Source organism: Mastacembelus armatus, chromosome 22 (genome assembly GCF_900324485.2).
Source record: "Mastacembelus armatus chromosome 22, fMasArm1.2, whole genome shotgun sequence".
NCBI lineage: Eukaryota > Metazoa > Chordata > Actinopteri > Synbranchiformes > Mastacembelidae > Mastacembelus > Mastacembelus armatus.
In genome coordinates this window covers 6,719,374-6,744,117 of record NC_046654.1, presented here as the reverse complement: position 1 = coordinate 6,744,117, position 24,744 = coordinate 6,719,374, and the positions used below count along the sequence as shown (strand labels likewise).

The window sequence follows — 24,744 nt, the reverse complement described above, 5'->3', positions numbered from 1 at the left end:
TGGCACATGTTGCTCATTCCTTATATTGGGTACTTGATTTTGTTTTGGTTTAATGAACAGATAATAGCACCTCACCAACAGGGGTCTCAATTCAGTAAACTGCCTTTATTCACACACACCCCTTCAACTGCCAAAAAAGGCCTGTCAGAGCAACTGGTGTGTGCAGCTCCAGCTAAGAATAACCCAGACTTTCTGGGAGATAGTGTTACCTTGAAATCCACCCTGTGCTTTGCTCTGACCTATACCCATGTGTGGTACCAATAACATGGGGAGGGATAATCTGTCTGTTTCCTCTCACCCTACCCCAGCCCTGTGCTTAGCTTGGCTCTTCCTTCCCCTGTGTCGCTTTCTGTTGCCCCACTGTCCCCAGACCCCCCTCAGCAATGCTGCCACACTGGCAGCTCAAAATTCCCCCACACTTGGAAACTTGTATTTGATTTTCCTCTTTCTTTAATTTTTATCTTGGAGGAGGTCAACCTGTGGATTACATGGATCTGGACACATGACTGTGATCACCAAGTGAAAATGGAATAATTTACTACAAACATTAATTTTTTTTGTGTGTGTGGATTGGATTTGTGTTGAAGCGGTGATCTTTCCAGCCAGTTCTACATGAGGTGACTTTACCCCTAACTCAAAGGATTATACCTGTAATCCATATCACCATGGTTGAAGGTAGGACAATTGCACCTATATCAGCCCTCAAATTTGGGGAAAATAACAGCACTTAATTGTTTTCAGTAGCTCACAGAAATCCTCAATAATGTATGCAATGTAAAAATATGTTATGCAGTGTTTTCAAAGGTTGTGTCCTGTTAGCAAAATGTGTTGAGAGCTGGTTGCTATAAATACAGGATATCATGTAGCCAGAGTATTAGCATTACTCTCCTGTGACATGACAGATATGAGTGGTGCTGGGACTGACCTCCGGGTTTCTAGAAGTACTCAGATTCTTTCCTTAAGTAAAAGTACCAAAAATTTCAGATTGTACTTATAGCACAGAGTACTGGTTCTGCAGTGATTATTATATATATATGAAATTAATAGATTTGGCAAGACCAATTTAACAATGAGTATGTAATTCAGTTAGAGGTGGCATTAACAGTTTTATATATAGATAGGTGATTTATCCCAGTGGTTCCCAACATAGGGTTTGGATACATCTAAAGGGTCACAAGATAAACCTGAGAGGCAGGAAAAAAATAGTCATGTTTTGGGTCTTTGCGGTGAACTATGAATGTCTGGATGACTCTGGGCCTTAATTTAAATAAATCGATGATCCCATTATTTTTTGTCTATACCATTTAAATATGTTGAGTTATTTAACACCTACTTTGAGCGTTATCAGCCCTGTAGTCTCAGTTTAAGTTTTCAAAGAATTTTTTCTTGTTTAAGGATATATAAGGTTTAGTTTGACCAAAGCAGAATGTTGAGTACTTTTGTTTTCACTCACAGGAGCCAAATCTGCCTCCTCCTCTGCAGCCACTGGGCCTCATGGAGCAGCAGCAGCACCACAGACAAGCTCTCTCAAGTCCAAAGGTCTGGGGCTCCTCAGGAAGCTAAAGGTGTCTGTGGAGCTGCTGATTGCACTGGTGGCTCTGCTGTCCTGGGTGGTCGTGGGAGTGGTGATGTTTGACTTTGTGGAATATAAAGCAGTCCCTGGTTAGTCACAAATACCTCAAAATCTTTCTTTTTCATCTTAGTGGTCAGATCTGTTTATCCTGATTTATCCATGTTTGTTCTTAGACATTCAGCAAATCGTCACGAACCCCGTTCAAGCTGTAAATGATGCTGTTGATGAAGTATCCAGTCTGCTCAATAAGTTTCAAGGTACAGAAGAGAAATACCATGCATGACATACATTATTTCTATTTAGTGGTAAGTGCTGTTATACATGCCATTTTCTTTGTCTCCAGAATGTTCACCTGACTTAAGTGACCCCATGTCTGCTGCTACTTATGCAGCGGAGGAAATAACAGAAGTAAAAGATGAATTTGTCCAATATTTTTCAGATGAGGATGGTATGAAAACACAATTTTCAACCAGGAAATAATGTGCCTACATTTTAGTATACTTCCAGTGTAATCATGTCTCCCCCCCCCAACCACAGGAAACTTCTACCTCAGCTATGTTGACCCTGTGGTCATTGGTAGACGAGCTTTCCATTCAACTAATGAATTCATGTGTGGCATGCTGGGCTCCTTCAGTGATGGACTCTGTGCTGTTGTCGACACTGTACTTGGTACTGTATTGGATCTAAATAAAGGTATTATTATACTTTACATCTACTTTTGATAAAAATGTTATTAACCTTCCCTGTTCAACCTAAAATTATGTGAATTATCTGAGCATGTCTTGATAAGAAAGACTAATCTTTTGATTAATTGAACTAAAACTGTGATAATTCCTGGCTTTCGATGTTCTGGTTGAGGCATTAATGGTTTCATATGGATCAAAATGTCTGTGTTTCTCTCAGGAAAAAATTACCTTAGCTACATTGACCCTGTGGTCATAGGCAGAGGTGTCTTCAGTGTTATTAATGAGTCCATGTGTGGAGTGGTGGACTACATCCAGGATGTGCTTTGTGCCATTTTGGACAATATTCTGAATGTAGTAAAAGGTATTTAGTCTTCTTGTTTAACATCTGTCTATGAAATGACTTTTTAACAGAGTTCAGTCTTGTTTTTATTTACCTGTGTTTTGTATATCTTTGTTTTGTATTTGTTTTTGTCAGGAACCACAGATATTAGCTTCATGGACCCCGTGGCTATTGGCAGGAATGTCTTTAGTGTCACTAATAACACTGTAAATGGAATAGTGGGCTACATCCAAGATGTGTTCTGTGCCATGTTGGACACTATTCTGGATGTAGTGAAAGGTATTTACTCATTTTAACAAATGTCTATAACCTCTTTATGTCTTGGTGTACGATGTTGCTTTGACACACCTGTCCTTTGTTTTGTATTCATGTTTGTCAGGAACCACTGATATTAGCTTCATGGACCCTGTGGTTACTGGCAGAAATGTCTTTAGTGTTATTAATAACACTGTGAGTGGAATAGTGGGCTACATCCAAGATGTGCTCTGTGCTATGTATGACAGTGTACTGGATATGACAAAAGGTACCTGTTCTGTATTTTGTTTTTTGTTTGTTATGTGTGTTACACACCAGTAACAGGTTGCTAAAATGTAAACTTGTCAGCTAAAAATATTGACTTTCTTGATGCGGTAACTCAGTGAATGTGTGTTGTTCTTTTCAGGAGCTGCTGACATTGATGTTAGCTTCATTGACCCTGTGATTATCGGCAGAAATGTCTTCAGCGCTGTAAATGACTTTGTGAGTGGAATAGCAGGATACGTTAAGGGTGTCCTTTGTTCGGTCTTGGATGTAATACTGGGCACATTAAAAGGTACAGTGTCTGCTATGGTTTTTAACCTTTGTTACCTTTGATTGTGCTAAAGTACAGAAGTGACAAATTTCATGAGCCTGAATGTTTTGTGTTCTCTGGTACACAGATATCCAGCATGCTGTGGGATTCAGCCCCATGTCAGTTCTAAAGAGAACAGCAGAAACCACCACAGAGCAGATAGACATGCTCGTAAGCTACGTCTCAACAGCGCTGACTGGTGAACAAGGTTTGTTCAAGCATGACGACATATAGTAAAATCACTGCAGTAACAAAAATATTGTGAAGAGCTTACTGTGTGATGTTTTTATTTTTCAGGGATCATACCTGAAGTGTCCATTAATCCCATGAAAGTTATTGAAGATGCTGTGTTGGAGTTCACAGACCAGAAAGATTTGATTTTAGCATACATGTCAAGCATGCTTTTTGGTGATAAAGGTACTGAATGCTTATTACATTTAGCTTTTAAATTGCTTTTTGATTTATTGTACTTCTCTTGTTCTAGGTGAACCTGTTGAAACACCAATTATAAGTGATAAGTGTAGTAACTGAAAAAGGTTTTACTTTTCAATTACAATTCAGCCTCTAACTTGCGTATTATTCTTATAATCAATTACCACCAGCGATTATTCCACACTGGATTAAAATGTGTTTCTTTTTTTCTTTTTTTTTTTTAGATGAAACTGCAGCTTCCCTTCCTGACATTAATTTGGTTAGAAGAAAAGGTAAAAACAGACTTTTTTTTTTTTTCTTTGTTTGCGGTCACAATCAATATTTTTTTTATTGTTACCATATCTTCTTTGAAACACAGGTGAATTTCTGCCACCTTTTGACAAAGGTAAGAACACACAACCACATTTTGCAGAAATACTCTATGAAGTTCCTGTTTGACATGTGCAATGTTTGCTGCTGGCAACTAGTCTGCATAGACTATTGAATTGCAACCTATCATGCATGTACATATACTGAATTTGTCACCATCACTGTGACCATGAATGGTTTAAGTCTGCTTCAAGTAAACCCTGAATACTGTGAAACTTAGTCTTACTGCATGAACAAATATGCATCATAATGTCTGTGTAATTATGTTAAAATTAATGTGTCTGTGGGCTTGGGGACTGCATCTCTTTGTTACACTTTAAAGTCAACATTTTGTATAACTTTTTTTCAAATGTATCTTGCCATGAAGTTGTTTTTGTTCCATGTCTTGCATCATTTGTTAAAAAAATGTCTGAAATATTGAGCATGAATAAATGTCATATGAAGATGTCTCTTGGAGTTGCCCTCTCTAGCATTGTAACTGATTGAATGCCATCTGTGTTTCTAAACACCTGTAATTTACTTGTATCTAGGTTGTTTGAATGATGTGTGGATGTGAAATGTCATGTGGGATATTTAATTTTACCTGTGCATGGAATCACAGCTTAAAAGTTAGAAGCCTCAGTGTTATTGACTATATCTGTTTTGGATGGTGTCATTTTGTTTTCATGTTTAATTTCAACAAAATCAATGATCATACAGGGAAAATCACTAACTGCAGCATGTGGTCTATACTAATTAGTGTTATGAATGGTCAATGTCATTGTTGCCATTTCACCCCATCAAATTCCTTCTGTACCATACACACGTTTGGACTAGCGTTTCCATTAGAAGTGCCGACGATCAGAGATGACAAGGGTTGATGATCTAGTTACAGAAATTATGCAAGCTGCCAAAGATGAAGCTGCTGCTGGATTAAATAAAGAGTCAAAGGTTCAGGAGGAGGACAAGGCTGACGTTTCCACGGAAGCTGCTGATGAAGCAATTGACAAAGAGGCAGAGGCATATGATGGTATTCACATGGGTTTTCTAATAGTCACCTTCATTAGTCAGATACAATATTGGTAACAGACACTGGCACTAAATTTGTTACTATCACATCACTAGTGAAACATGCCGACCTTAAAGGAACAGAACACGAACCATCGCTGGAAGATGAGAGAGTTCTTGATGACAGCACGGAGGAGCAAGAGGAAGAGCCAGAAGAGTTTGATTCTAACAAGGAAGAGGAGCCAGCAGAGGGAATTAAAGTAGAAGAGGAAGAAAGGGAGGAGGAATACAAAACAAATGAAGATGAAGAAAAACAAGAAGAGACAGACATCAAGACACATGTCAAAGAAGAAGAGGAGGAAGAGACGAGAACAAATGAAGAGGGGGTAGAAAATGAAGAGGCCAAAATTAAAGAACCTTTGGTAGAAGAGGAGCAGGAACTGGAAACCAACATGAACAATTTGGTAAAAGATGAGGAGGAGGAGACCATAATTACAGGATATATAGAGGGAGACAGGATCAAATCTGAAAATTTGTTAGAAGAGGAGAATGAGGAAGAGACCCAAACTCTAGAAACTTTGGCAGATGAGGAGGAGATCAAACCTGAAAAGGATTTTTCAGAAGAAGTGATGCCAGAAACCAAAACTGATGATTTGGTAGAAGATCAGGATGTGGAGACTAAAATTGGAGAACATTTGGTAGAAGATATAGAGGAAGAGGAGGAGGAGATCAAAACTAAAGATTTAGTAGAAGAGGAACACGCAGAGGAGGAGCCCAAAACTAAAGCTTTGTTAGAAAAGGATGAGGAGGAAACAAAAACAGATGATTTTATAGAAGAAAAAGAAGATCTGGTAACCAAAGCAGACAGTTTGGTAGAAAATGAAGAGATCAAAACAAAATATTTGGTAGAAGAGAAGAAGGAAACAAAAACAGAAGATTTTGTAGAGGAGGAAGAAGACCTGGAAACCAAAGCAGACCATTTGGTAGAAAATGAGGAGATGAAATTTGAATACTTTTTAAAAGATGATGTGGAGGAAAATAAAACTGAAGAAGACTTGGTAGAAGAGGAGGAGATCAAAACTGAAGAATATTTGGTAGAGGAGGAAGATGAGGACACCAAACTTGAAAAAGATTTTGTAGAAGATGAAGAGGAGGAAGACACCACAACTGAAGATGAGGATGATGTCGCCAAAATTGAAAAAGAATTTGTAGAAGACAAAGAGGAGGGAGACACCACAACTGAAGATGAGGATGATGTCGCCAAAATTGAAAAAGATTTTGTAGAAGACAAAGAGGAGGGAGACACCACAACTGAAGATGATGATGACATCAAAATTGAAACAGATTTTGTAGAAGACGAAGAGGAGGGAGACACCACAACTGAAGATGAGGATGATGACACCAAAATTGAAAAAGATTTTGTAGAAGGTGAAGAGGAGGAAGACACCTCAACTGAAAAGGATTTAGTAAAAAATGAGGATGAGGAGGGGACCACAACAAAAGATCTAGTAAAAGAAGAAGAAAAGGAGAAGATTGATGAAGCTTTAACCTTAGAGGTCCGTGAGGAACTAGAGGAGGAAGGAGCAAAACAGGATGAAATGGAGACTGAGGTGAATGATGACAAAAAGAGCCCATCAGTCCAACATCTTGAAATTTTATTAACTGAAAATCTTGATGATAGTGCGGCCCCTGAATCTGATGTGGATAATGAAGAGCTGAGCACTTCACCAACTCTAAATAAATATAAATATTCTGACATTGATGATGATCATGATGAAAACAACAACAACAGTGAGAGTCAGAAAGTTGAACCTAAACATATTCCCTCTGAGAGGTTCAGCAGTGTTGGATCCAAAGAAGAAGAGCAGCTCCACCAATATGACAAAGGTACAGAATTCTTACCATTATCATCACATATTTGTCATCATTTTTAATTAGCTGCTGGTGTTTCTGAATGCTGACTGTGTTAATTAATGATACATGTAATGTGGAATGACATTGTGAAGATCATGTTTAGATGTTCTTATAACAGAGGACTTAATGCTTTTGATCAGTTATAACTGAGCTCATAGGGCCTAACAGATATTTGTTCAGCAAGTTATATGACACATTTCATAATTTCACTTGAATGTATTTTTAACACTGTATTTTGTGAATTTGACTATTTTAACACACAGGGTAGGTTTAGCCCAGCTTATTCAAACTTAAAAGTAGTGGGCGAAACAGCTTAAACTAGTTAAATTGAGCAGTAAGAGTTTGGCTCCAAAATTGTGTCCTGTCACTATGTATTGTTTTTTTATTGTAGATTACTGGACTCTAGCTCAAAAGTCAAAAGTCTAGTTTTTTTAACAATGTGACGATATCTGCCTTGTGGTGTGTTTTTGGTTATAGTGTTATAGTGCTGTAGTGCTTATAGTGCTTACGCAAGCATGGTTGTTTGCTATGATGATGATATTACAAGTCTGAGGACTGGTCAACATTGCACTTTTACATAGGGGATATTTTTACAAATTTCTGTGCTAAATTGTACTTTAGTTCTCAAAGGGACTAGGAAATACATGCAATAAAATAATTTAAAGGTTCTATTATTAAAGGTAAAAACAATACTCTTTGTTTCTGATGTTCTAATATTTTGTGTTTTATGCTTTATGTTTTTGTTCTCCTCAAAATTTATTACTGCTTATAGAACTAAAAACTGCAGAAATTGAAAAGGTGAAAAAAGAGAAGGAAACAATGGTTGAGGAAACTGTAGAAATAAAAATAAAAGAAGAAAAGGAGGATGTTAAACCTGCGGCCAAACCCCCTGAGAAGAAACTAGAAAAACTCAAAGGTAATCACACATAATGAAATCAAAGTAATGCTCATGGAAGTTAAAATTAATGTGGAAAATACTGTTTTTTGCTTATTTGTTGATTTCTGCTCTACAGTGGTCAAAATGGAAAAAAAGATGTGCACCACTGTGCATGTTTTGAAACACAAATGTGTTTCAGTTTTAGCAACTTGCCCACTTGTACACTAAGACACCACCTTGTCTGTTAAGGACATCTTTTAGTACATGAAAAAGTGACATTTTCACAATTGCCTTTAGAAGAAGAGCCAGTGAAGGAACTTCCTAAAGAAGAGAAAGAAGTCAAGAAACCACCTAAAGAAGAGAAAGAAGTCAAAAAACCACCTAAAGAAGAGAGGGAAGTCAAGAAACCTGCTAAAGAGAAGAAAGAAGTCAAGAAACCACCTAAAGAAGAGAGGGAAGTCAAGAAACCTGCTAAAGAAAAGAAAGAAGTCAAGAAACCACCTAAAGAAGAGAAGGAAGTCAAGAAACCTAAAGTAAAGAAAGAAGTCAAAAAACCACCTAAAGAAGAGAAGGAAGTCAAGAAACCTCTTAAAGAAAAGAAAGAAGTCAAGAAACCTCCTAAAGAAGAGAAGGAAGTCAAGAAACCCCTTAAAGAAAAGAAAGAAGTCAAGAAACCCCTTAAAGAAGAGAAAGAGGTCAAGAAACCACCTAGAGAAGAGAAGGAGGTCAAGAAACCACCTAGAGAAGAGAAGGAGGTCAAGAAACCCCTTAAAGAAGAGAAGGAGGTCAAGAAACCACCTAAAGAAGAGAAGGTCAAGAAACCACCTAGAGAAGAGAAGGAGGTCAAGAAACCACCTAGAGAAGAGAAGGAGGTCAAGAAACCCCTTAAAGAAGAGAAGGAGGTCAAGAAACCACCTAAAGAAGAGAAGGAGTTCAAGAAACCACCTAGAGAAGAGAAAGAGGTTAAGAAACCACCTAAGGAAAAGGAAGGAGTCAAGAAACCACCTAAGGAAAAGAAGGAAGTTATCAAACCTCTCAAAGAAGTTAAACCTCCTAAAGAAAAGAGGCATGTGATGAAACCTAAAGTAAAGAAAGAATCGAAACAGCCTCTAAAAGAAGAGAAAGAAGTCAAGAAAACACCTAAAGAAGAGAAAGAGGTCAAGAAGCCTCTCAAGGAAGAGAAAGAGGTCAAGAAACCACCTAAAGAAGAGAAGGAAGTCAAGGAACCTCTGAAAAAAGAGAAAGAAGTCAAGAAACCTCTGAGAGAAGAGAAAGAGGTCATGAAACGACCTAAAGAAGAGAAAGAGGCCAAGAGACCACCTAAAGAAGAGAAAGAAGTCAAGAAGCCTCTCAAGGAAGAGAAAGAATTCAAGAAACCACCTAAAGAAGAGAAAGAAGTCAAGAAACCACCTAAAAAAGAGGAAGAAGTCAAGAAACCACCTAAAGAAAAAGAAGTCATGAAGCCTCTCAAGGAAGAAATAGAAGTCAAGAAACCACCTAAAGAAGAGAAAGAAGTCAAGAAGCCTCTCAAGGAAGAGAAAGAATTCAAGAAACCACCTAAAGAAGAGAAAGAAGTCAAGAAACCACCTAAAAAAGAGGAAGAAGTGAAGAAACCACCTAAAGAAAAAGAAGTCATGAAGCCTCTCAAGGAAGAAATAGAAGTCAAGAAACCACCTAAAGAAGAGGAAGAAGTCAAGAAGCCTCTCAAGGAAAAGAAAGAAGTCAAGAAACCACCTAAAGAAGAAAAAGAAGTCAAGAAACCACCTAAAGAAGAAAAAGAAGTCAAGAAACCACCTAAAGAAGAAAAAGAAGTCAAGAAACCACCTAAAGAAAAAGAAGTCAAGAAACCTCTCAAGGAAGAGAAAGAAGTCAAGAAGCCTCTCAAGGAAGAGAAAGAAGTCAAGAAGCCTCTCAAGGAAGAGAAAGAAGTCAAGAAGCCTCTCAAGGAAGAGAAAGAAGTCAAGAAGCCTCTCAAGGAAGAGAAAGAAGTCAAGAAGCCTCTCAAGGAAGAGAAAGAAGTCAGGAAACCTCTCAAGGAAGAGAAAGAAGTCAGGAAACCACCTAAAGAAGAGGAAAAAGTCAGGAAACCACCTAAAGAAGAGGAAAAAGTCAAAAAACCACCTAAAGAAGAGAAGGAAGTGAAGAAGCCTCTCAAGGAAGAGAAAGAATTCAAGAAACCACCTAAACAAAAAGGAGTCAAGAAGCCTCTCATGCAAGTGGAAGAAGTCAAGAAACCACCTAAAGAAAAAGAAGTCATGAAATTACCTGAAGAAAAAGAAGTCAAGGAGCCTGTCAAGGAAGAGAAAGAAGTCAAGAAACCACCTAAAGAAAAAGAAGTCATGAAATTACCTGAAGAAAAAGAAGTCAAGGAGCCTGTCAAGGAAGAGAAAGAAATCAAGAAACCACCTAAAGAAGAGAAGGAGGTCAAGAAGCCTCTCAAGGAAGAGAAAGAGGTCAAGAAATCACCTAAAGAAGAGAAAGAGGTCAAGAAGCCTCTCAAGGAAGAGAAAGAGGTCAAGAAACCGCCTAAAGAAGAGAAAGAGGTCAAGAAGCCTCCCAAGGAAGAGAAAGAGGTCAAGAAGCCTCTCAAGGAAGAGAAAGAGTTCAAGAAGCCTCCCAAGGAAGAGAAAGAGTTCAAGAAGCCTCCCAAGGAAGAGAAAGAGGTCAAGAAGCCTCCCAAGGAAGAGAAAGAGGTCAAGAAGCCTCCCAAGGAAGAGAAAGAGGTCAAGAAGCCTCCCAAGGAAGAGAAAGAGGTCAAGAAGCCTCTCAAGGAAGAGAAAGAGGTCAAGAAACCACCTAAAGAATTGAAAGAGGTCAAGAAACCACCTAAAGAATTGAAAGAGGTCAAGAAACCACCTAAAGAGGAGAAAGAAGTCAAGAAACCACCTAAAGAGGAGAAAGAAGTCAAGAAACCACCTAAAGAGGAGAAAGAAGTCAAGACACCACCTAAAGAGGAGAAAGAAGTCAAGACACCACCTAAAGAGGAGAAAGAAGTCAAGACACCACCTAAAGAGGAGAAAGAAGTCAAGACACCACCTAAAGAGGAGAAAGAAGTCAAGACACCACCTAAAGAGGAGAAAGAAGTCAAGAAACCACCTAAAGTAGAGAAAGAAGTCAAGAAACCTCTGAAAGAGGAGAAAGAAGCCAAGAAACCACCTAAAGAGGATAAAGAAGCCAAGAAACCACCTAAAGAAGAGAAAGAAGCCAAGAAACCTCTGAAAGAAGAGAAAGAAGTCAAGAAACCTCTGAAAGAGGTCAAGAAACCACCTAAAGAGAAGGAAGTTGAGAAGCCTCCTAAAGAAAAAGAAGTCAAGAAGCCTCTCAAGGAAGAGAAAGAGGTCAAGAAACCACTTAAGGAAGAGAAAGAAGTGAAGAAGTCACCTACAAAAGATAAAGTCAAGAAACCAATTAAAGAAGAGAAAGAGGTGAAGAAACCAGTCAAAGATAAAGAAGTAAAGAAACCCTTTGGGGAAGAAAGAGAAGTAAAGAAACCACCTAAAGAAGAGAAAGAACTGAACAAAACACTGGAAGAAAAGAGAGCTCCACTGGAAAAAAAAGAAATGAAGAAACCACTTAAGATAGAAGTGGTGAAGCCATCCAAAGCTGAAAAAGAGGTTAAGGAACCTCACATCAAAGCAAGAGAAAAGAAAGAACTTCTTAAAAAAGAAAAAGAAGTGAAGAAACTCTCTGAGAAGGAAGAAAGAAAACCATCAGAGGAGAAGAAAGAAATTAAACCTACAAAAGAGGAAGAGGTTAAGAAGCCCTCTAAAGAGAAGAAGATAGTAAAACCTTCAAAAAAAGTGGAAGACAAAATCCTTTCAACGGAAGGGAAGAAGAAAATGCCTTCCATTAAGGAAAAAGAAGCTAAGATGCCTTTAAAGAAGGAAAAAGAACTGAAGGGGCCTCCTCAAGAAGAGGAAGAGCCCACAAAAGCTAAAGTACATGAGATCAAAAAACATCTAAAGGAAGAGAAAAAAGACATATTGCCCCTAAAAGATGAAAGGGAGCCAAAGAAGCCTTCAAAAGAAGAGAAAGAAGTGGTTAAAACATCTAAGGAATCCAAAGAAGTTAAAGAAAAGCAAATAGCAAAGCTTCATAAAGAAAAGAAAGAACCTGTGAAGGCTCCCAAAGAAGACAAAGAACCCCTGAAGACAGGTGACCATATAGGCCAGCAATGCAGCATGCCAGCAATTACACATTGACCCATGTGGCTTTATCAGGCCTGTATTAAAGATTCAATGTGTAATATTTAGACTGATCAATAAGCAGAAGTGGAATATAATAATCACAAACATGTCATTAGTGTGTGATCACTTGGTGAATGAGCCTTTTACATCTACATTTTATATCTACAAGTCTCCTTTTACAGAGGCAGCATGTATCTACAGTAGCCTAGAGCAGACAAACCAAACACAGGCTCTAGACAGGGAATTGTATTTAGCAGATAAGGTGATGGCCACCATACCCTCCTTCATGCCTCAAAACCCTGGAGGGAGTGGGAGGTCTGCTCAGAAGGTTGCGTTCTGCAATCTCACCACTAGATGCCACTAAATTTTACAGATTTGACGCATTACACCTTAAAACACAGTGGCCCTTTAGGATGAAAGTAATAAGGTGATTACAGTGTTAACATGTTATCATTCTCCAGATGAAACTATTTTAATTTAATTTCATGCTAACATTTGATATTTAGCCATAAATACAAAGTATAGTTTTTCAAAAATACTGATACAATAGTTAATCGTTTGGAATTTACATGTGGATCTCCTAGAAAGAACCAAAGACAAACCCAACAGGAACCTACACAAATCTAGGCAACCAGATGGGTTTTGTTTGTTCTGTGACGGATGTGGTTTGTCTTTATCATCTATGACAAACTGGTCAAGGAGTTTTTTTTGTTTGTTTTTATTTCAGATTCTAGACCCAAAAGACCTGTAAGAAGGATTAAAGTAGTCAAAAAGGAGGTTACATCTGTCCTGAAGAAGGAACATCTTAATGTTACAAAAGCAGGTGAGGGATCATTTAAGAGCATTGGTTACTATAACAAAACTTGCTGTGTAGTGTCTCTGAGTAGTGTTTGCTGGGTTCAAGAAAAGAGCAAATATTCACAGCATTTGTTTTTTTTTCCAGTCTAAACTTACTCATGTTTACATTGCCCTCACAAAAGCAACCTTTTACTTTTGCAACCAGAAAATCTGAGCACTTATTTCAAGCCACTTCAAAGCACCTCTGTACATTCAATGTCAAAGCTTCAAACATTACGACATGTTTGCACTGCAAACACAGTCTTGATGATGGTTCCCAATTCTGATCATTCTACTGATGGCTGCGCCAAAGCATGATACTGAAATTGTGGCATTATGTTTCTGCTCTTTGTTTCAGCTGTTGAACCCAGGATGCCTGTAAAAGTACTGAAAGCTGTTAAAAAGCAGATAGTTCCTGTCTTGAAAAGGGAACATATAAATGTTACAAAGGCAGGTAAGTAACAGGCTGCTCAGTATTTAACCATATATCAACTTAAAACTCCAGTGTGGGACATCACTGAATCATTAAATCTCTCAAATATATTGAATCCAAAGGAATGCATGCTCTTTTCCTAATGCATTAATATTATTTATATTAAATCTTTGTTTGGATTGGGACTTAAATATAATGTCATGAATTGAATAGATTGAATTTGTCTTTTAATCCACTATTTTTCCTCATCTCAAACAGAATTACAGTTTGGATAGATTGCATGTTCCCAAATGTCTAGAGTATAGTTGATCATATTTTTAATGTGTTCCAATAATAGAGGTTCCTGCAGTAAAAGCCAAACCAGAACTGGTAAAGAAAGGTATGAGCATCCTTTGATTCTTCTGTGTCAATTGTCAGTTCATTAGTACAAGTTAATATTTATGTTTTTAGTTGATGGGTCTTTAGTTAGTCCATTCAAACATTATGGTAACCTTAAATAATGTGCATAGTGTTTGTTTGCTGTCAGGCATTTTATGTTTAAAAAAAAACAAGTGATACATTTAAAAAGTGTCACATAATAAAATAAAATATAAAATATGCACAGAAAATGTACATTTTTTCTTTTTTTGTTATGATTTTCCTCCAGTGGCAACCACCAAGGAGCCTGAGAAAGAACCAAAGCAAAAGATCAAACCTAAACCTGTAAAACCAGGTAATGCAGACTCATTGATGCTGCAGTCAAAACCATTTGGTCTCACAAGAATGTATAAAAAACATAATGTAACTGCAATACTTAGATCAGCATCTTACCCAATATTATTTTCATATTAAGATATAAGATAATCAAGATATTAACAACTGCCAAGTCATTGTACAGTAGTTTGATCAGCTGTGTTAACATAAAAACTTATACTGTCATTTCATAGATATCGATGCAGTAAAGGAAAAGAAGAAACCAATCACTGCAAGGAAAGGTAGGGTTGATCTAAAACTATTATCATCATCATCATCATCATTATCATCATTATCATTATCATCATTATTGGTGGTGTTGTTGTGTAGAAGCTGACATTTCTGCACCAAAGAAAAAAGTCACACCAGTGCTGAAAGGTAGAGACATTTACAGTTAGTTGTTTGCACTGTGTATATACATTTTTAAATATGGCAAATCCTGAGTTGGTTTGTTTTTTGTTTTTTTTGTTGTTTTGTTTTTAGATGTTGAAGTTACAAAAGCGAAACGTGCTCCTTCAAAGAAGGGTAAGTTTATTGTAAATAAATACAAAAAGAATGTTTTTCATCACCTTCAAAAACAGATGCATTTTATTATTGTTTATGTATCTATTTGAAAATAGATAGAGCTCATGCCAATCTACATGTTGCCTTTATACATTAAACATTGAGATACTAACTTAAAGCAGCAATATGGCATATTCTTTGTGTAATACAGAATGTTAGAGCAGTATGACCAAAAAAATGTTTTTAATGTCTTTTTCAGTGTAAAGTAAAATTGTAAAGTAACTAAAATTAGCCCGTCAAAATGTAAAACTAACACTAACTTTGTGCCATGTTTTCTGACACAGAAGTTCCAAAGGAAAAGGCTAAAGCAGTTCCAACCAAAAAAGGTAACACATATATTATTAGTTTCCAAGCCATAACTACCTGGTAATGTTGTGGTTGTCAAACAGCAAAAATTAAAGGCTATATTGAGAGTAAACCTGAGTAAACCTGGTCTTTTGGACCTACAGAGGCTGCTGCTCCAAAGGAAAAGGCCCAACCTGTCATATTGAAAAAAGGTAAAATTGGTGTATGTCCTTATGAACATAAAAATATCAGACTAAATACTGTATATATTAAACTGTAATTCTAAATTGTGTGTGTATTTTATTCTGAAATTTCCATTAGTAGAACAAATCCCTCCCAGGAATGCCTCTCTGGTTAAAGAGCGAGTCAAAGTCATCCCAATGAAGAAAGGTAATTTCTTTGTTTTTTAGTCATTTCCCTGCTGCAAATTTACACTAATTATACATCTGTTTTATTTTTTCAGAAGTTAAGATGCTAAAAGAAAAAGTCAAAGCAGTATCTCCAAAGACAGGCAAAGCACTTTTAATATTTCAAAGATGAAAAGGTACATGAGGGGGTTTTGGTTTTGCAGACAGAACATCATGTGATATGATTTCTTTTGCAGCTGAGGTGTCAAAACAGAAGACCAAACCTGTCCCAACAAAGAGAGGTAAGACTGAGCAAGTCTTGTATTGAGCTTCGTCCTTCCAAGGAGTCATCCTATAATCTAACCTGAAATCTCTAACATCTCATCTAGTACCTGCTCCACTCAGGACAAAACCAGTCCCAGCAGTCAAAGGTGAGAGGACACTAATTATTTTTTGTTTTCATCTTTAAACTATCAAGCAATTGATTGACAGTAATCATACTTATACATTATTTCTTGCAGAGGCAGAAGCACCACACAAAAATGTCTCTCTAACAAAGGAGAAGGTGAAGGTGGTGCCACTGAAGAAGGGTACGACTTTTTGTGTGCACAGCTTTTTACCACACATCATCTATGATTAAATGCTTAGCATCCATTTATGTTTGAATATCTAAGAATATGAAAACTGTTTCACGCACTCTCCCATAATGCTGTAATATCTTCTGTCTTAGTGCCTGTAACTCCAAAAGAGAAAGTCAAACCAACAAGAACAAAAAAAGGTAGTGACATTGAACATTTTACTGATAGATTTAGTTTAGATGACCTGATGTGTTCATTAACAATGAATCATATTTTACTTCAGAAGCTGAAGTTCTCAGAGAGAAGAAGGCCGAGCCAGTGCCTGCCAAAAAAGGTTTGTTTCTTTGGAGTCTGCAATATTTTTGACTTTTAAACAGTTTCTCTTTGTTTTAATATATTTAAATTACACTTTTTTACAGTGCAGTGGTTTCTTAGTGGGTTCTCACTTTCCTATATATTGTATATTAGAGTTAATAGGCTGATTTATTATATTATTCTAGTACCTGTTACCAAGGCAAAGCCAAAACCTGCTGAAAAGAAGAAAGGTATATAACAGAACTGTGTGTTTCTAGTGCTTTTATGTAGTATTGTTAGTGCCTCTGCTATAGAAACACTTTGGCCAGTCATGTTCAAATCAAGTCACCAGTGCACCTGAAGGGCTTTATTTGAATCTAAATCTAAATTCATGCAACATTTGAATAATTTCCAAGACATTGCTGGGTGTATTTCTTCTGGGAGGGGGGGGGTCAGTTTGGTCTTTTTGTAAGTTTAAACTTGACTTGAACATTTTCATGCTTTGCTGTATATTGACAAATTTATTTTAGTGATTTGTTTTTTTTATCTACAACCTAATCTACATCTCCTGAATCTGATATTTTGGAGATACACGTTTTTCTACACAGCAAAGCATTGACATTTTTTCAGCTTTTCAAATATAGTTACTGTTAAAATATCCTTTGTGTACTTAACAGTAGAAGCAGCGAAAGAAAAACCAAAAACCCCACAGAAAGGTGTGAATTAGTTTTCTGTCTCTAGTTTTCCATAGAATATAACATAGGCTCTTACCTTTAGCATTTAAATATCAAAAGAAAGAATTATAATCCTGTTTTTCTTCCTCTCTAGAAGCTGAGGTCAAGCCAGTTCTTCCCAAAAAAGGTATTGTAGATGTAATCCAACATATTTTGGCATATACTTAACTATCCTTATTACGGCAATTAAAATCCTTTCCATATTGTGTTATCCAGAAGTTACAACGGCAAAGCCTAAACCAGCTCATGAAAAGAAAGGTAAATTATTTCTTCTAAAAAACCTGAAGTCAAGGAAAACATTTGTGCTCAAAAATGTTGATGTTGTTATTGTTGCATTTGAATTAGCTCCTTCGAAAAGAGAGGCTGAAACAAGAAAGGAAAGAGTCAAATCACTTTTGAAGAAGAAAGGTAGTTTACCACTGCCCTCTGCCTGCAGATCACTTGTTTGGGCTTGTACTTTACAAACATTATTGATACTATATAATTATATAGGCTACAATAAGATGATACTTATGTACCATAGTATTATTGAAGCAACCATTAGAAAGCTAGATAACAAAGCTACTACTAAGTATCTTCAAATGCATCTATTCTTATTTACTCAGAGATCAAAGTACCAGTGAAGAAAGTCACACCAGCTGTGACAAAAGGTACATTTAATTTTCACATTGTCACATTTGGTGACATCAGTATTAATAATTACTGTATATGGTAAGCAGCTTTATATAAAGTGTGTTTTCTTCCTGATGACCCAGCCAAGTTGAAGGAAAAGCCCAAACCAGTTCATGTAAAGAAAGGTACATTAGTGGCTCATCAGTAGAAACAGTAATCTATATAACCAATGTGGGGCTGTGATTAAACTGTTCTGGTGACACAGAGTTTGGTCACTGTGCAGTAAAAGCTTTAACTGGATTGCTCAGCGGGGAAACAAGCATTTTGCCTGGAAATACTGGATGCTTGTTTAGACAGATGTAGTTGGTAGAGCTGCAAAGCACTTGCATATAGAGATTTTGTCAGGCTTTTATAACTCACCTCTTAACCTTCCAAAACTTCAGACAACAAAGAGCTGAGGCCTGGAGGAAAAGGCTATCAAGATACCAAACATTAGGAAAGTATGAGTAATGTGCGGAGCAAATGTGGAGATTTCAAGACCTTCTCTGCAGCATGACAGATTCCACCTAAGATAAAGCAACATAGACGATATAATATAGACAATGGTCTTATTCGTATTTTAATGGTATGAAAGCAAGTTAATGGTATGAAAGCATTGTATGTTCATTTTATATTTTAAGAGGGGTTAAAAAGCTTGGAAAAAAGCAAAACAGCACCCAAAAAGTATCAAATGCCCTAAGATCACCAGATGCTTTGGGTATTTTTGTGTTGTATAAAAAGGCTTGGAAAAGAAGATTTCTGATTTGCTTTTGCAAAACACGCATAAATCAGGACTAATTTTCTACTCAACAGGGATGAATAATACTAATTGCAGCTTTCTTCTAGATGCCTCATGCTCTATAAGCTTCTCTAAGCTTTGAGAAATGGGTTTTGTGGTAGTAAAGATGTGGTTCATGCTGCAGGTTGAATTAATGCCCAATGAGCAAATTGTGGGATTCGCTGTCAGGTTCTGTGTCCTGGTTGCTCTGACCTTAGTTTTCATTTTGCAGAACTGGAGACTCCTAAAGAAATGGAAAAGACTGCTGCAGTAAAGAAAGGTACAGTGCTTTGTACAATATCAATTCTTATTATTCATAGCACTATTATTTAGAGTAATTTATCATGCCAAGTAATGTAGGGGTAATGTACATTTCTTTTTTGTGCGTCAGCAGTAAATATGGGAAGGATATGGTGGCTATTTCACTAACATTTTATGATGTATTGAATTTGATACAACCCTTTTTCCAAAAATAAAAGAAGTATATATTGTATTAAATGCATTTTTCCCTCATGGCACAGACCTGTTGAGGCAAAAGGCCAAACCAGTCCGAGTGAAAAAAGGTACATATGTGGCACTTCAGTAGCAGCAGTACTTCATGTCACCAGCAGTGGTACAGTAATCAGATACTAATGTAATCTGATTACAACATGGAGGTCACTGCAAACGTAGTTCTGGGATTGCTCAGAGAATCAGCTATTTTTCCCATAACACTATGAAAGAATAAAAACTAATTCTGCTGCTGCTGAAGTCTGGCAATATTTTTTTTCAGCTGAATGTGGATCCCACAGTCCAAACATATGTAGGCTGGGGTTAGGCTAACTAGTGACTCTAAATTGCCTGTAGATGTGTATATAAGTGTCTGTCTCTTTGTGTCCAGCCCACCACAACCCTGAACTAGACTGTGAATAGAAAAATGGATGGATGGTTTTAAAACACAGCAAAATCTATATTTTCATATTTCATATTTCATATTTTCTACTGTCTTGTTAAATTTGGATTCTGGTGGTAAGAATGTTTGTGATGTATGTGATGCTTCAGATGCTTTGCCATTCGATTCTTTTTCATGTCTTTTCCTAACAATTTTGAAGCTGTGCTAAATCAGCTGCAGTCATTATATTTATTTCCTGTTTATGAATCAGAACCTGAGGTTTTAAAACCAAAGGTCAAACCAGCTGCACCACAGAAAGGTACTGAATTAAATCACAAAGTCTACTTTATGAAAAATTGCATTTGTGAAAAACAAGGCTGCTTTATATTTCTGACTGATTATGACAATTTGTGATTGTTTACAGAGGAGCGAATTCTTAAAGAAAGACCAGAACCTGCAAAGAAAGGTATCTTGATCATCCTGCTGAACTAACTGTGTAGGGATGAAGGAAGAGCTGTATTCAGAACTTTTACTTAAGTAAAACTAGCACTGCCACACTGTGAAGATATGATTAGTAAAGCAAGTAAAAGACCCCTATTGAGAATGTTACTTCACTAAACTAAAAGTATTTGAAGCAAAATCTAGTAAATGTATCAAAAGAAAATTTATCTTCTGGCTGCTATGCAACTATATCCTGACAATGGATGCATTAACTTAAGAGTACAATATTTACCTCAGGATTGTTGTGAAGTATAAAACAGCATCAAATGGTAATACTCAAGTAAGAGTAAATACAATGTGTACTTTAAGTACAGTTTACTCCTGTTACTGCACTCTGTAAACTTGTATGTACAAAAGTTTTATCCTTTATTTTTTTATTTTCATAGAAAAACCGGTTGTGAAGAAGGCAGCCAAAGATGAAAAAGCTAAAGGTACAGTGTGCAATCACTGTTTTGAACATTTAGATATATTGTTTGTGTGCATTTTTATGAAAATTCCATGTCCTGTCTGTGATTTAAAAAATAAAACATTGTGGCTAAAGAGTTTGAAAGGGTTACTGATAACCATTCTTAAACTTATTGCTACTGACAGAAGACAGAGTTCTTAAAGAGATACAGCCACCTGCAAAGAAAGGCATGTTATTTATCAAGCCATTATATTGTTTGTTCAAAATAAATTAGTGGAGCTTCATTGACCCGACTTAAAATTACTTTTTTTTTTCTTGTAGAAAAAGCTGTTGAGAAGAAAGATGCCACAGAGAAAGTTAAAGGTGGGTATAGATGTGATTTAAGGTCATGTAACACTGTTGTTCCATGGTTAATGTGTCCTGTTATCGTTTTTACAGCAGAGCCTGCTATAACGGACAGCTTTCTTATGGAAGGTAGGTAAAGTTCCCTGCTAATAACCAGAATATCACACAGGCACAGTCTTCTCTCTGAATGCCAGAGAAAAGTCAGGAACACATTGCACTGAACTGTGCTGCACCTTTCTCCACAGATGAGCTTCCCTACTTTCAGTGTTTCTTTGTGGACGAGGACGAGGCCCAGTTTCCGTTCTATGCCTTCTCACCACTGCAGATTTGAAGCTTCAGTCTGCAAGTCTTCAGGTTTACAATGTAGTCGATTAACTGATAATGACAAGGTCACATCACACCCTGCTGTGCGCTGCTGAAATGCAGCTGCTGCTGTTGGGCAGCAGAGGATGATGGGTGATTTATGTGATTTTTTTTTTTTTTTCCAGATTTGGTTGAGCTCTCATACCAAATACATTCAGCCAGTGTCATTCCTTTCCTTTTTTCTGTTCGGTTCTTTTGAAAGGTGGATACCAAGGGAATGTTTTTAATGGAACAATCTAGTTTATTAACTTCTGTGGATCATTCAATAAGTTCCTGAAAAGCATCATATGTAATACACACATACACAAACACGCATATACATATATATATCTATATGTATATATATATATCTATATGTATATATATATATATATATATACTGCTCATGTGCTCATGTCATTTTCTTGACCCTCTGTGCTGCGGCACAATGATGGAACATAGGATAAATATAACAGGGTACAAACATGGTAACTGTCACTAATTCGAGGCTAACAGAGGGTCTAATTCCTCTAAGCCCACGTTTACTTGAAAAGTGGTTTGTGTAGTACATTATTCTTTATGCTCAGCCTTGTAGGTAGTTTATGATAGATATTTTTATTGTTCAGTTTATCCTGCTTTTAAAGCCCTTTAATCAACAATCGGGCATTTATAGCGTTGGCGTATAATTCCATACTACTTTATATTTATACAGAAACTATTGAAACTTGCAGATCTTCTTCCCACTGGGACTGGGTTAAATGTCAGAAGGAATGACCACACACTGTATATGAGAGCTCCCAATCTTACTGATGACTCCCTGAAATCTTGACATTTAAAGTCTTATTAAAATTGCACCGTTTAGGCATCTGCACCAGCTCCTCATTTTAATATTGGAGCTAATAAGAATTTCATTGCCTAAATCTTTGTATATTTTATCTGCTTCTAGCATCAAGTATCAGATGAATTCTGTAATCACCCTGATAGACCAAAAACACCACTGACTTTTCACTCTGTCTGTGAAAACTCAACATATTTTTCAAGCCTTTTGAGCAGTTCCACAAGACAAAGTCAAGAAAAGTCAAGAATTCTATTTTCAGATCAACTTTAAAAAAGTTGAAAAGTTAAATTTTCTGTTTCATGCTGTTGGTATTTACAGATACTGTAATATAAATGCATTTGATTTTATATCATCTCACAATAAGTGTGCTCAAATGCAGCATAATATAAACAGGATTTATATTATATGACTGTTCTGTACATGAGATGTACAGTAGTGGCTACAAGATTTCAGATTGATTTTGAATACTGTTATTAGTCATAATCTCAGAGGCAAATCAAGTAATCAAAATCTCTGAAACATGACGGACAGTGCAAATGCTGGAGTTAAGTCTGTGCTTAAGTAATGTTGAAACATGTACATCTGATTATATTGTGCATTGTCTGATCACCGCTCTTCGTTGTTGCAGATGGTGTCAAATGTTTGCACAGATGATCTAAGATATAAACTGGTACATTACTTCTCAGCTTGTACCAGCTGTTGTTTATATATGGCTCTTTACGTTTTGTTTTCTTTTCTGCATAGAAGACAACTATTACAGCTTGTAGAACTAATCTTAAATCTGCACAAATGTAAATCCACCTATCATCTTTTCTAAAGTAATCGGAACATGTTCCTTATTTCTCCTGTAATGGTGCATACAGCCCCCCAACCACTCACAGGGGGCTAAGGCTCCATAACTGTATTGTAACAGCTGGAGTTTTATGGCGATGCTCCACTATCACTGGTCATTTTGATTAATGATGACAAAAGTTAAATATTTTTTTCAATCCCAATAACCAGACTGTATCTGAAGACTCAATTTTACTAGATGACCATGTGTAATACAATCACTTTTGATTATCTCAGTGATGAAAGCATTGTATATTTATCTGATAGTCCTTGAATGAAATGTGCATGGTGTGATTTTTGTTATGCTTGCAAATGTTTTTGTAAAAAAAAAAAAGTCCCCCAACTGGAATCATGAGAATGACGACACTTGAGACTCATGGTTTTTGATACCAACAACTGACTCGTCACTTGATGGTATCTAATAATTCATATTTACTCTTTTTGTAAATACTTAATGGAAACATAGTTTTATCCATGAGCCATTACTACTGAAACTGCTTTTTGACCGCAGTTAAAATCACATTATCTCTCATGTATTGTGAATAGTAGCAATTTAATATTAAAACGTAGCAGGGCAAATGTTTCTTCTTGTCTGTCCTTGAACAGTGGTGACCATGACATTTCCAACAGAAAGCACATGGCAGTTTTGCTTTTGCAATAATTATTGGCCCTAATTTAATACACTATAATCACAAACTGACTAACAAAATATAAAATCCATCTTTGTGAATTTGTTTTTTAATGCTCACTTTATCAAGATAAGATTTTAGTACCTTTCTGTTGAAAAAAAAAAAGCAGATGTATGGCATATTTGACTTTCTCTATACCGTTTAATTCAGTTCAGGGTCACTGTGGTGGATGGAGCTAACAGCTGACAGTAGCCAGGAGTGAGAGGGCAGGGTACACCCTGGGCAGATCACCAGTCTATCCTGGAGACAGAGGTTGGTGTAACTGAACTTGACCCACTACTATTGCGTAGTCTGCTCCCCAGTACATGGAGCACCCACTGATACCACTCAGTTATCATGACACCCCCCTAGTCCAAATGCTTTTGATAGCCCAAACATTACACATATTATCAGCTTTATGAAGTTTGGTGGGGGATGTTGGCTAATAATTCTGATAGCTCCAAAATTTTAATGGGTTAAATACTGTGTAAATAGCTGATCTGGGCCAAATCTGCAGAAAATTGGATAACACTTTTATATAATTAGCCTAAAAGTCTGATCGGCAGTCTAAAAAAGCTTACTAATAGAATACAATCTACTTTTCATGTTATTAAATTATTGAGATTTTCAAATACTGTGTCCTCAGTTGTAGCTTACAGCACTGATGAGTATATGCCCATTTGAATTAAAAATAGATGTAAGACTAACTTAACTAAAGAGGATATACAAGAGATAGTTTAGTCTTCACCCTGTATTTCCATGAGGCCAGAGAGGGGTTACTTCAGGTTAGCTTACACCACTGACACACAGGAAAAATCCTGCTGTGCTTCTGAGAAGAGCACCAAGGACAGAAGAAGCTACACCAAACTTTTATCTCTCCAGTTTCTCCAACATGAAATGCAATAAGTATCTTTTTTCTGATTGTGCCACTGTGAACATTTCGCCTTAAACCCGCCTGAACTTGTCTTTTCACTGCAAATACTTACGTAAATGTTTTGCAAGTAGAGGCAAATTTTGCCATACTATAACTGGAGCATAAGGACAGATTTTGATTCAGATTAATTCAGTGGGCAGTGGTTAAATGAGTTCCACTCCAGTTACCACGGTTTCTTTGTGAAACATACTATTCAGAGGTGGTCAAAAACTTGGCAGCCTGTGTGTTGAGATGGGAAGAATGGCCACTTTTAGTCACAGTGTTCAGTAGGCTGCACACAGCTCACAGTGCAGGACAGGGAGACTAGCTGCCTGAAATATAGGAACGATTGAGGATGGATGGAACTTTAATGGAAACAAACATGAGCTTTAAAACTGTGTATTCATATCAAAGATGTAAAGTCCACCAATTGGACAAAGGTTTATTGACTCACTATTTTTAGACATTAAATCAATCCGATATTGAACGGTCAGTAGTTCAAACTGTCCACATCCTACACAGTGTCCTCTCTTATCATCCGCCTGTCGTGCCAGCAGCAGCATTCAGTCATGGTTGGTCCGCACCATCGCGTGATGCCTCTA

The 24,744-nt window shown here is 36.8% G+C and overlaps 1 protein-coding gene across 1 annotated transcript; it reads left to right on the top strand.

Annotated features, from left to right (window-relative positions):
- Positions 1-293: 293 nt before the first annotated feature.
- LOC113129465 (titin) lies at positions 294-23,144 on the top strand. The gene is made up of 49 exons (XM_033325020.1): positions 294-675; positions 1,456-1,662; positions 1,747-1,830; positions 1,917-2,021; positions 2,111-2,266; positions 2,477-2,620; positions 2,735-2,878; positions 2,979-3,122; positions 3,261-3,410; positions 3,517-3,636; positions 3,726-3,845; positions 4,085-4,132; positions 4,219-4,245; positions 7,903-8,046; positions 8,305-9,254; positions 9,864-10,055; positions 10,449-12,162; positions 12,922-13,017; positions 13,390-13,485; positions 13,802-13,843; positions 14,111-14,176; positions 14,391-14,438; positions 14,527-14,574; positions 14,680-14,721; positions 15,045-15,086; positions 15,210-15,257; positions 15,367-15,435; positions 15,509-15,556; positions 15,650-15,694; positions 15,782-15,823; positions 15,914-15,982; positions 16,123-16,170; positions 16,254-16,304; positions 16,471-16,515; positions 16,942-16,980; positions 17,093-17,125; positions 17,215-17,256; positions 17,344-17,406; positions 17,604-17,648; positions 17,754-17,795; positions 18,660-18,707; positions 18,949-18,990; positions 19,570-19,617; positions 19,723-19,764; positions 20,186-20,230; positions 20,391-20,432; positions 20,527-20,568; positions 20,644-20,679; positions 20,796-23,144. Exons 1-49 carry the CDS (start codon positions 666-668, stop codon positions 20,879-20,881), a joined length of 6,099 nt encoding a protein of 2,032 aa, XP_033180911.1. The 5' UTR covers positions 294-665; the 3' UTR covers positions 20,882-23,144.
- The last annotated feature ends 1,600 nt before the right edge of the window (positions 23,145-24,744 follow it).

Excerpts from the sequence above, each read along its gene's own strand:
- LOC113129465 (XM_033325020.1), top strand. Across the intron at positions 3,846-4,084 it reads CATGCTTTTTGGTGATAAAG|ATGAAACTGCAGCTTCCCTT; the intron begins GTACTGAATGCT and ends TTTTTTTTTTAG. Across the intron at positions 14,575-14,679 it reads AGTCACACCAGTGCTGAAAG|ATGTTGAAGTTACAAAAGCG; the intron begins GTAGAGACATTT and ends TTTTGTTTTTAG.